We start from the raw sequence: 12,673 nt of genomic DNA, 5'->3' as shown, positions 1-12,673 counted from the left end.
TTGATGAAATATAATATTATTAATGAAGTATACAACAAAGTAATAAAAAATATTCTTATATTTTTTTAATTTTGTACATTAGATGTGCCTTAATATAATTATAAAATAATTGTTTTTAAATTTTATAACTTTTGTGAATTTCAAAGTTTCAAATAAATTATATTATATTTATAAAACATGTATTTTTATTACATCAAAGATTAGTTTGGAAAGCAATTATTATAATCGATCATTTCTATATGATTAGTATGATAGGTATATATAGTGTGCAGGCTGCTGCAGTTGTGAAGTGGTGCAGGAGAGTGACAGTGAATCACTGACATTTCCATCATGTAATCATATCCCTCCTGCACTGCGCCACTACCCGCAGGAACCTACTCAGTTATGCCTGTAATAAAAATACTTTTGGCTGTTACATATTCATGACCATAATCTCTTGAATAGATTTACTCAAATCCTTTCTGCGTGATTTTTCTAAAGCTTCACATAAAACATACAGCCACCTTTGTTTATCGCATCGTTCAAAAAATGCATCTAACATTTCTTTTGCTTTTTCACTCTGTTTTTCATGTTTCATATCAATATCTTCAATTGTGATTTCTCGTATTTTGAGATTCCTGGCCAGGTCACGCCAGTATTTCCCAATTTCCTCTACAATTGTACGCTTTATTACTTGTTTTTTAGCCAAGGGTACATTAAATTGGTTGTTTACACCCCTATCCTCTATCTCTTCCTTTATAGTGGGTTGCTTGTTGTCAATGGCTGTAAACAAATAAATGATACTTTATTTAAAGAATCTACACTCACAACTTTTATTAATACCTACATAATTGCATTATCATAAATGCAAGTGTGTTTGATGGTTTGTCCTTCAGTCACACTACAAGGGATCAACATGATTTGCATGGATATAGTTAAAGACATGAAGAGTGATATAGGCTACTTTTCCTTGTCCAGCATATTGGCTTTCTACCAAATTTCGTCAAAATCTGTTTAAACGATAGGCTGTGAAAAGTTAAAAGACACACTTTCACATTTATATTATTAGTAAGTATTAAAACTGCTCTTACCATAGTAATTTATATATTCTCTAGGAACGTGTTGCGTTTCATAGTCGAATATTCTCTGGAGGAGCTCATCATTATTTAATCTTCTTGCTATTTCTTTTAAAGGCCCAATATTGTCTTCAGAAAGAACATCTCTAACCTCTAGAATCTTCAGTAACTTGCCTATTGTGTCTACCAGTTCAAACCTACGCTCAGAATCTATATCGTCTCTATAAAACTCCTTTAATTTTAGCAACAAGTGGTGGTGGTTTTCACTTTTCCCTAAATTAAATACAATCTGTTGTTTCAACTTTGCGTATTCTGAATACGTCATTATTTTATCACTGTTCGAATAACAGAAGCTAGCAATGCCTAAAGTAATAATTATAAAATTGAAATGAAATTGCTATATAATGGTCGTTGGTAATTACTATTAAGTAAAATTAAATACAATTGAAAAGCCAAAGCCAAATTGTTTTAAAACAAATCTTTGACACATCACTTGTCTGACAGGTGACTTAACATCTAAGACTTATCAAAATTCACACCGCGCTTACAATTTTGAGAGTCGAATAAAATGTGGCAAATTCACGGAACGGCAAATTAATAGTGAATTAATATGATTTTTCTTAGTAATTATCTAACGTTATATTAATATTAGAGTCTTTTAAAAGATACAAATAATGTATAAAACTGTGGAAGTGATTGAATACCTAATTTTATCGACGACTTCATTGTTATTGCGCAGTAAATTTATTCAATGTGTCTTATTTGAAATGGAACGTAATTTAGCAATTTTATTTACAGCTCACTGATTTACACCAGGGACTTCCCCTTGGACTTCACTCTCTACTCCTACTCTATGTAGTGGGTATCACGTAGTGTCACTCTATCGATGTATCAATTCTCTCTGACTAATATTTCTTAGATACTTACACTTATAATTATTTTGTGCTACTCACCTGCAAAAATGATTTGTGCAGGTTGCAAGATTTATTTTTATCATTTTTTGGCCGAAAGAAAATTTCGTGCTTGTTTTATCCGGTGCCGAAAAGGAAACAAATATGCGCCTCCCATTAGCATTTAGCAATGGGATATTGTTAGCCATGGCTAATTGACCTGGCAGGGAGGGGGTGTTGTCCGCGCGTCCCTCTGAGTGAGCAGAGGGCGCAGCAGTAGACGTACCCATGGGGCATAGCCCCAGGAGCGGAGGGTGTGGCTGTGGTGGGTGGTTGGTGATGAGTGTTTCATCACCCATCCAAACACTGGCTGCCCCACCGGTCTCTCGCCTGTCCAGTGCGGTGACGGGCGAGCGAGATTGTGAGGATGGGGAACGTGGAGAGGGAATGGCCCTCCCCGCGACCCCTAGCCCTCGTGAGGATCTGTGGATGATGGACACGGGGCGGTCCGTCGCTCACAGTGTGGTCCTCAGGTTGGTTGGCGTACTGTGGTTCCGGCATGCCTCTGACGGTGTGTGGGGACACGTAGTGTCCCCAGTGGTGGGTCTGCTGGGGCAGACATCCGCTGGCGGAGTAACGAGGCGTTGTTGGTCCCTTGTGCTCCGTCGTTAGCGGCGGGGTGGAACTTCGTGAGGTTTTTAGTCGGTAGGAGTCCGACATAACCACTGTGCACCCCCGTGGCCGGTTGTATCCATGATGGATTTGCCTCACGAGAAAAAAAAAGGCTGCCAGAACTCTAAATCATACACTGCATATTATACCTACCTATATCACTTCCTATATGATAAATGCGAAAGTGTGTTTGTTTGTAGGTTTGTTGGTTTATGGGTTTGTTGGTTTGTCCTTCAATCACGTCGCAACGCAGCAACGCGACGTGATTTTTTGCATCAGTAAAAACCTAAATCCACGCGAACGAAGTCGAGGGATATCAGCTAGTAATAATATAAAGAGATGTACTGGCGCTCTTTGGGATAGGCACATTACGTCCGCAGGCAAAAATGATGATGATGATGATGAAAAATACGTCATATAGTCATATAATTTAATGAAAGTAAATTTTACATATGTCATATAGTTTAATAAAAGTAAATTTTAATAAGTTTAGCTTTGTTGTTTCATTCGATACAAGTTTTAGAGTATCGATGAGAGGTCAAAAGATAAGTAAGGTACCTAAGTAGGTATCTATTGAAGTTTTACATACGCAAAGTATTATAATTGTCAGCTAAATTAAGTAAGTGTACTTTGTTATTGAACTCTCTTATCTTCTGAGACAGTAAAGTAGGTATTCTTGCAACAGACTGACCTCTCTATCAGTTCATTATAATATTTGTAAGTCGAGCATTAGCATGGTCAGTTAAAATAAGTACGATAAATTGAAAATGTTTAGATTTATTAAACGTGGGAAATTTTTAAACAAAATTTCATATTACAACAGTGCACAAGGCACGAACCGTAAAAATGTTCACCGATGTATTAGTGCGCAAAGTTCCAAGTCTGATACCCTTTTCCCGGAGCGGGTAGATTTCCCCGACAGACACATTGGACCTAGAGATCAAGATGTTGTGACTATGTTAGATCTTCTAGGCTACAAGGTAAAGTTTAGCGTTTACTTAGAATTACTGGATATAGATACATACCCCTTTTCTATCATCATCACCATTATCATCAAATCATCAACCCATCACCGACGCACGGCGGTTTCCTCTTAGAATAAGAAGGGTTTGTCCATCGTCCACCGCGCTGGCCGAGTGCGGATTGACAGACTTCACACACCTTTGAGAACATTATGGAGAACTCTCAGGTAAGCAGGGTTTCCTCACGAAATTTCTATACGATATTTTAACTATGGCCTAAACCCTTCTCATTCTGAGAGGAGACTCATGCTCAGTACTAATAAGTACTAGCGACAGATTAATAATGATAAGTAAATTAGGTTGTCATCATAATTCAATCATAAGTAATTTACTTAATATCATCATAATCGTATGGCCTTTTCGAAACGAAGTTTGGCGGTCATCACGCGAAAAGTTTATCTATCTAAAACTAAAGAGCTTTTTTAGGTATCGTATCATATAATAATTTCATTTCATTATTAGGTATTACTAACAAAAAGTAAAATGCAATGTTCGTCCCTTGCATGTCTACTTGAGAGGGTTAAACTCCAAAAGTTTTAAATGGATTTTATTCAAGTTTTCGCCGATAACAGTGTCTCTCGTAGATGTTTCAAATATTTCTATTTCCGAAATTTGCATAATGAAAAATTTCCAGAGTCTAGATCAATTAACAAACGATGCAGTTCCGAAGCAAATACAGCTCCAAGGTCTCATGAAAATCGATGATCCTATGAGTACGTAATTACCTTTATTTCATACGTTTTAAAATGATTGCTTATTTAATTTTCGTGCTGAGCACTTAAGCGCTTTGGAATTAAATAGGTACATTATACTTACTGAAATACTAAATGAACAAAAATATTTTTAGGTGAATATGATCTAATTGAAAGGGTTCGCAAGTTGGCAGAAAATAATAAAATATGGCGTTCATATATTGGCATGGGATATCACAACTGCTGCGTCCCCCATACCATAATGCGAAATATGTTTGAGAATCCGGGATGGTAATTTTTACTTTCTATTTCAATAATTATACTCAACATTTTCATTCAATTTCATTTTTAAGTTCATAAGCTGGATGTTCACTAAGTTCCAAGTCTTACATATTTTTGAAGTTTGTTGCAAGGTGCAATCTTAGACCTTAGAATGGGAATTCGGTACCTAAGGGTACTGAATTCCCATTGCTAATAGCCCCTCCTTTCATTTTAATTCCTCGTTTTGCTAAGACGAATATTCGTTGTTACGATAATGTATGAAATATAAATAATTTCACAACATTTCAGCTTTTCGGAAATTCGTTCTTTTAATTCTCTTAATGGTGATTGATATGATTTTGACGACTGAGAATGTTCCTTTGCAGGCTAGAAATGATTCAAACTCTAACCTGTAGGTACTACATTTCTTACATTTTCAGGTGTAGGTATGGTAGATAATAATCGTCTACATTAGGAAAGATTGCGGAGCGCAATAGGTTCACAGGAATAGTAAATACCCAGCTCTACAAGAATTTTTAAATAATCATGATCTGGTTTCTTATTGAGCGACTAATAAAACCTCATTGAAAGCGTTTTGTACATTTTTAGGACCACTCAGTACACTCCTTATCAGCCAGAAGTGGCACAAGGACGTCTAGAAAGCTTATTGAATTACCAGACCATGGTAAGCGATCTTACTGGACTGGACGTCGCCAATGCATCTTTATTGGACGAGGGCACTGCTGCAGCTGAGGCTTTATCTCTATGTCACAGGTTATCTTAGATTTTAAATAACTTTTAGTGAAAAGATGTGTTTGAGTTTCATCAGACCAAACTGGGGTCACTTTATTAAAACATACTTCTTAGTGCTTCAAAACTTAGGAACTTTTGCAGCACTTGCGTGATTGTCCGAATTGCACGAGTCATGTCAATAATCTATCAACCATAGGTACGACTGTATAGGCACGTCTTTTAAAGAACTTAGATTTGATCCTTTTTAACTAAAGCGAAAATAACAACCGACAACTTCAACACATAGGTAGGTACCTACATACAATGTGCTTCTGGTCAGTTGATTGTGCATCCCACAATACCTCTTTCCAAGAGATTCACTAATGAAGACGAAAATGACTTTCCATCGTAAGGTTAAGAGAATCATATTAATATTCGTAGGTAGGTATACTTACTTACTTAATTTTTATCGCATTGCTTCTTAACAATGTTGAAAAACTTTTTAAACAAATAGGTAGTTTAGTTTACTCGTAGAAACCAAAGGGGTATGGGTTTAATAAAAACTGCCATACCCCTTCCAGGTTAGCCCGCTATTATCTTAGACTGCATCATCACTTACCATCAGGTGAGATTGCAGTCAAGGGCTAACTTGTATCTGAATAAAAATAAAAAATAAAACTTTACAAACACACAAAAGACCAGTACCTATAGTACGCGATAGGTCGAAATGGCAATTGGGGAGGGAATGCTCCGCGCACACGCACAGCCCCCGCACTAACCTGGTGCGGATGAGCGCAGGTGACGTGTAGGTGTGCGCCGCCTCATTTTGCCCAATTGCCATCTCAACCTATGCATATCATTGGTATCCATTAAATTATATCCTTTTATCAGACACAATAAAAGGACCAAGTTCGTAGTATCTGACCGTTTGCACCCTCAAACACTAGCGGTGGTACAAACTCGATCGGATGCGCTAGGACTAGAGGTGACAGTGGTGCCGGACGTCCATCAAGTGGACTTTGCTCAGAGGGATATATCGGCTGTGCTACTGCAATGTCCGGATACAAGAGGATTGGTGTACGACTACTCTGGTCTAGCTGCCGCCGCTCAAGAACACGGGGTAAGTATTTTTTTTTAAATGCCTTTCTGGCGTATGAATTCAGTACACGGTTGAAAGCCTCTTAGTATCTTTCTAAACTGATTTAGGTAAGTATGATCTAATCTGGTGGTTTCTTCACCCTGTTATATAAGTATTGTCATATCTTGAGTGCATTACTACTAAAAATAAAACATGCAACTTGCGGCGATGCGGGTGTTAGGGGCGTCTCCACACCGATTGCCATTTCGACCTGTCGCGTAATATCGCTTATACCTTCTCATTTCTATAGAATATGGATAATAACAATCAAATCAGTGACTTTTTATCAAACGTCAAAACGCTTGGGACTCTTGGGTGCTTGTAAAATCGATAGTTTAAAATGGTTAGCAAACTTAAAACTAACGGCGGTCGTGGATTTTACGAATTTCGGAAGACCTATTTCGGGAGACTATATTTTGATAGTTCCTAAGAAATAATTTATTTTTGGCATAATCATCATCCCAATTGTATATAGAGGCACTTTATATTAGCTCGTCTCTGTGAACAAACTATAAATCAAAAATATTATTTGCAGACATTAGTAGTAGTGGCAACAGATTTACTGGCGCTAGCCTTGTTACGTCCGCCAGCAGAGTGCGGTGCTGCCTTAGCAGTGGGCACTTCGCAGAGATTAGGAGTGCCTTTAGGCTACGGTGGACCACACGCCGGGTTCTTTGCTGCAGAACATCCTTTAGTGAGACTGATGCCTGGACGTATGGTAGGCGTCACAAGAGACGCTGCTGGAAGGGACGCATATCGGTTAGTACTTATAGAGCTAATTGAAGGAATGGTATTCTTTGTCGACTTTTGTCTGTCTCAAAAGTGTGAACAGCTGTTCTCTCGAACTACAGCTTTCTCGACGTAACGATGAAAAAACCTTTGTGAATTTGCTGCCGCTCTTCCATTGCAGAAACTTTGCTACTGTGTATAAAAGCCATGAAGAGTCGGTTTAAGAAAACCAAAGTTTTTTAACTAATCTGAGGTATAACCATTCTAGGATATAAAAATATTATCACTGTCTCGTTCATCAAAATCAGGGAAGTTGATAGATTACATTTTTTTAAACTGTTTGACACTAATGGTACGTGCTTTAGCTAGGCAACGTAAATATGTGCGACGTATCAATCTTCACATGATCAGTACCTACCCTTATTTTAAATGCGAAAGTGTGTTGGTTTGTTTGTTTGTTGGTTTGTTGGTTTGTCCTTCAATCACGTCGCAACGGTGCAACGGATTGACGTGATTTTTTGCATGGGTATAGAAGACCTGGAGAGTGACATAGGCTACTTTTTATCCCGGAAGATCAAAGAGTTCCCACAGGATTTAAAAAAAACCTAGTTCCACGCGGACAAAGTCGCGGGCTAGTCTACCATAAATATTCTATATAACAATTAAATAACAGATGAGGGTAGATATTCCTAATACTGGAGTACTTTTTGACATGTCAGTTGACGCATAGAGTTAAAATTGGGCGTATGGAATCATTTTTAGGTAATTTTGTTATTGTGTTGTGTGTTACAATTTTTATTTTTTATTATTATTACTTGCTTACAATTTTTTAGGCTAGCTCTACAGACCAGGGAACAGCATATCCGTCGTGATAAGGCCACTTCAAATATCTGCACCGCACAGGCCCTTTTGGCTAACATGTCAGCAATGTTTGCCGTTTACCACGGACCCCAAGGACTGCGGGACATCGCCACCCGTGTACATAACGCCACTCTCGTGCTTGATCATGGTAAATGTTTATTTTATATTTATTACCTGACCCATGGTTGTAAGTTGTAACCATGGGTCAGTTATTACCCACTAGACTAATGGGTCAGTCCATTATGATAGTTAGATCCTCACCGTACTGAGTCAGTTATTCATATCAGTATCTTTTTGTCTCAATAGGTACAACTATTTTTTCGAAAAAACTGGTAGGTAGCCCAGGAAAGGTCAATTTGCGTTTTGCTTTGTTTAATTAAAAATTTTACTAAGAGGACGAGATTTTGACACTAGATTTTACAGTTATTATGAAATGTTAGTGCGGTGAGGTCTATGAGGCACGGAGGAAGCATAAAGGTCACCCGTGCAGTTCTCGACTTGGTTCAACGTTACATAGCAATATCAATCAGATGTCACGATTAAGCCACATGTCCCTCAACTTTGTTACTATATTATAGTCTAACGGAATTGAAAATAAAATTAATTAATTTCTAGGTGTACAAAGACGAGGTCACAAGCAATCCAACGATGTATATTTTGATACTCTTCATATCGTTCCTACTGAGGATCACGACGCATCCGCTATAAAAGCACGGGCTCAAGAAAAGAAGATCAACCTGCGTTACTTCGACGATGGCGCAGTGGGAGTGGCACTGGACGAAACTACTACCATGCAAGATGTTGATGACTTGCTGTGGTTATTTGATTGTGGTAAAGTTGATGAGGTAACAAAAATCACTTTTGATCTACCCGACATTTCAATTTTAATTTTAGAGATACATACGAGCTGTAATAGAATGCTAGCGAAAACTTATTATTTTACTACCTAAACGCATTCCAATAAACATTTGTCTTATACTAATTGTAGTCTCAGTGACTTAGTATTTTTAAACCCACAACGTACAGCATGCAGAACTCGGGATCAATGTTCCACCTTCTACGCGGCATTGACCCCGCGGCACCTATCTAGGCAACGTGCGTTGACTTCTGGCGTCAGTTAGAATGTTTTATTTGCAATACATTGCGAACTTTTACAAAATTGCATTTTTTTCATGGTATCTTTTCAGTATATTCATAGTACTATCACCTGTCTTCGTTTTTACTAGCGTTTTAATTACATCCTACACTTGTCATATTATGTTATAACTTTCCGTTATTTTTAGGTGGTGCAGAGTGGTGACGTCATTTCAAGAAGTGTTTTAAAGGGCCCGTATCGTAGAACTTCCCCATATTTGACGCATCCTGTATTCAATATGCACCATTCGGAAACTAGAATAGTACGATACATGAAACGGCTGGAAAACAAAGATATATCTCTGGTCCATTCAATGATACCACTTGTAAGTAATAAGAAAGAGAATTATACTTATAGCTTTAGGTATCCAATAAAAATTCTCCCCGAATAGAATTAACCCTCTTCAAGACGAGAATATTTTAAGAATGTTCGGTATATTGTGACTTTATGAAAGTAAAAACCTTATCACCAACAGAAAGAAAACTTCAGGAATTTTATTCATTAAAGGCACAGATATGTCCAGATTTGCAACTAGCGTGGCCCCCTCAGTCCCTCTCGCTCAAGCAGATTTTCTTACTTGTGAAATGTCATTCCTTTTACACTTCACGTTTTTTGCCAAATACTCACATACAAATACATTTTGGCAAACAAAAAAAAGTGGCCACGGTGATAAGGACAAGACATAATCATTTTGTCACGTTCTAACAAGAACTTAAATGCATTTAGCTATCTCGCTCTAACAGTAAGTGTCACAATAGGGCTACTTCTGACAGTCCTTGTTCTGAGATTAAAGGCTTGATTTCCCTTGAAACGTGTCCGTCCAATTGTACGTGACATTAACACATTATTGGCATAATAGTTCCTAACTAAATGATGCCCACGACTTCCTCTATGTAGATTTAAGTTTTTTTTTAATCCAACGGGAACTTTAATTTTCTGGGATAAAAAGTAGCCTACTTATGTGTTAATTCATGGTACAAGCTATCTTCATTCCCAATTTCAGCCAAAGCGGTTTATTCATTGGGGTGTGAAGAAGTAACAAACATTCATACATCGAAACTTTCACATATATTTACTTATGTGTGATTATCCGCAACATGCGGATGTGAGGCATTGATACGTATGGTTAAAAAACTTTCCTTCATTTGTTACATGTTAATCGTGATAATATTTATAGGGTTCATGTACAATGAAACTAAATTCGACGACAGAAATGATGCCATGCTCATTCAAGCATTTTACTGACATTCATCCATTTGCACCACTCGACCAATGCAAGGGGTACCACACGCTTTTTCAAGAACTTGCGAATGATCTATGCGCTATCACCGGCTACGATCGAGTATCCTTCCAACCCAACAGGTATGCCGTTTTCAAAATTGCTAATTTTAATTCAGAAGTGTGTGAAAGTGTTTGTAAGTATTTTAGACGTGGCAAGTCAGTAAGAAGCTCTTTCCATAACGCCTTAAACCCCTCACGGGCCTTGCGACATGACTTTTGCGACAATGGAGCCACATGACATACCACTTTTTAGCTAAACAGTCTCTCGATCTTGCTGATCCAGGCTCAGAGCTGTTTTTGCTGGAACTATTCAAGCAGCTGTCAAATAATGCCGATATTGGGTTTCAGTGGTGCGCAAGGTGAATATGCTGGGCTGAGGACAATAAAGCGTTACCATGAGTACCGGGGTGATACAGGGCGTCACATTTGTTTGATACCAGTTAGCGCTCATGGTACTAACCCTGCTTCCGCACACATGGCTGGTATGAGAGTGTGTGCCATACGTGTCACTCCCTCTGGGGACATTGATATGGAACACCTTAAAGACTTGGTAAGGCCTTTCAATAACTTAACGCTTTTTAATTTGGATAGGTAGACCAATTATGATGTTTGTGCAATTTGGATCTTATTGGAATTAATGAGACTATAATATAGAGTAATGAAAGAAAACGAAATATCAGTAATGTTATATTAACAAAGACTTTTTTAGTATATTGCGACACTAAATCCCTTGCGTAAGATTCCGTCTCTGCTTCCGTGTATAACAATTTCTAGTAGCTAGTAAGAATTTCTAGTACGTGTTAGACATGTTGCTGTCTGGTGTTGTCTATAAAACCTGTACAATTCGGAAATTAGGAATACTTAATGAGTACTTAGGTAGTTCCAAAATTCTCGGTTTAAACTAATCCATTGCAAGGTAATTCTGATATCTATAGCCTAACATACTATACTTGTTATTTGTAATCATCAGGTAGAGGAGCACAGTAGCAAGTTATCCTGCCTTATGTTAACGTATCCAAGTACGTTTGGCGTGTTCGAGGAGCATGCAGCGGATGTATGCGCATTGGTACACGCGCACGGTGGGCAGGTCTACTTAGATGGCGCTAATATGAATGCTCAGGTATGATTTTACACAGGTTAAAACATGTAATGAATTCTATCTTTTCCTACAGCTATGTATCTCAGGTCTCACCTTACAATAAGTAATTTCGATCAGAGTCAATCTGACTAATATTATTTTTTATCAAACTACAAAAAGTGTGTCGGATAGAAGTAGGCGTTACTTTGCGGAAGTCCATGATCCATTCGAGGAACCAAAAGTTTAATTCGCAAATTCAGACAAATCTATAATATGGTACAACATCAGCGTTCGATATGCAAGAAGTAGGAAAAGGAAGCAATACAAACCACCAACACATAAACTATCTACATGGATTTTCTAGAACACACACAACGTTAGTCTTCAGGACATGGACTCCATAATGCGCATTATGGTCTCTTGGAGATGTTCCAGTGTCGGAGTGAAACATTGTACCATACCGATTTGTCTATTTGGACGGATTATAGTGAACTAGCTTACAAATTTACAACCCCTATTTCACCCCTCAGTGGTTGAATTTTCAAAAATCTTTTCTTAGCGGATGCCTACATCACAATAGCTATCTGCATGCCAAATTTCAGCCTGATCCGTCCAGTAGTTTGACCTGTGCGTTGATAGATCAGTCAGTCAGTCACCTTTTCCTTTTATATATTTAGATTACGCTTGAGGTTCCTTGCATTAAAATTTTGTTGTCGAGCTGAGTTTTTGCGTTATAAAATCAGACAGATCATTTAATATTTTTGATGATAGGAAAAATCAAATTCTTTCAGATGTCTACAAATTGTAAGCTGAATCTGTTAATATTATGTGATTAAGATAATATAGATTCAAAAGTATTAAGAGCTTCTTTGATTTCATCTTTTCTTTCATTTTAAAGGTAGGACTGTGTCGACCAGGTGATTACGGAAGCGATGTTTCGCATTTGAATTTGCACAAGACTTTCTGTATACCCCATGGAGGTGGTGGTCCCGGTATGGGACCAATTGGAGTGTAAGTAAAATATTTTCATTATATGCTTTTAGTGGTACAGGGCTCCTTTGCCTTCCAACCAGAGAATAATAGACATTAGGTATCTACTAACTTATGTCTAAGTCTTACTTGTTCTA

At 37.8% G+C, this 12,673-nt stretch overlaps 2 protein-coding genes across 2 annotated transcripts in view; one reads left to right on the top strand and one right to left on the bottom strand.

Moving 5' to 3' along the window:
• Positions 1–40: 40 nt before the first annotated feature.
• Positions 41–1,754, bottom strand: Fadd (fas-associated death domain protein). Its single transcript, XM_034968581.2, has 2 exons — positions 1,071–1,754; positions 41–762 (listed from the first exon to the last, which is right to left on the bottom strand). Exons 1-2 carry the CDS (start codon positions 1,378–1,380, stop codon positions 413–415), a joined length of 660 nt encoding a protein of 219 aa, XP_034824472.1. The 5' UTR covers positions 1,381–1,754; the 3' UTR covers positions 41–412.
• A 1,493-nt stretch (positions 1,755–3,247) lies between these two features.
• LOC117982231 (glycine dehydrogenase (decarboxylating), mitochondrial) overlaps positions 3,248–12,673 on the top strand; it is an 11,563-nt gene continuing 2,137 nt past the window's right edge. Inside the window, exons 1-13 of the mRNA XM_034968551.2 lie at positions 3,248–3,597; positions 4,274–4,352; positions 4,487–4,622; positions 5,202–5,366; positions 6,216–6,444; positions 6,998–7,221; positions 8,025–8,200; positions 8,668–8,897; positions 9,336–9,512; positions 10,365–10,549; positions 10,817–11,018; positions 11,439–11,588; positions 12,445–12,557. Of these exons, the coding sequence (XP_034824442.1) occupies positions 3,385–3,597; positions 4,274–4,352; positions 4,487–4,622; positions 5,202–5,366; positions 6,216–6,444; positions 6,998–7,221; positions 8,025–8,200; positions 8,668–8,897; positions 9,336–9,512; positions 10,365–10,549; positions 10,817–11,018; positions 11,439–11,588; positions 12,445–12,557 (2,279 nt within the window). The 5' untranslated portion in view covers positions 3,248–3,384. The remainder of the gene's footprint in view (positions 3,598–4,273; positions 4,353–4,486; positions 4,623–5,201; positions 5,367–6,215; positions 6,445–6,997; positions 7,222–8,024; positions 8,201–8,667; positions 8,898–9,335; positions 9,513–10,364; positions 10,550–10,816; positions 11,019–11,438; positions 11,589–12,444; positions 12,558–12,673) is intronic.

The sequence above is a fragment of the Maniola hyperantus genome, chromosome 5, assembly GCF_902806685.2.
Source record: "Maniola hyperantus chromosome 5, iAphHyp1.2, whole genome shotgun sequence".
Lineage (NCBI taxonomy): Eukaryota > Metazoa > Arthropoda > Insecta > Lepidoptera > Nymphalidae > Maniola > Maniola hyperantus.
Note: the sequence above shows the minus strand (reverse complement) of the source record. Positions and strands in the feature narration are given on the sequence as shown.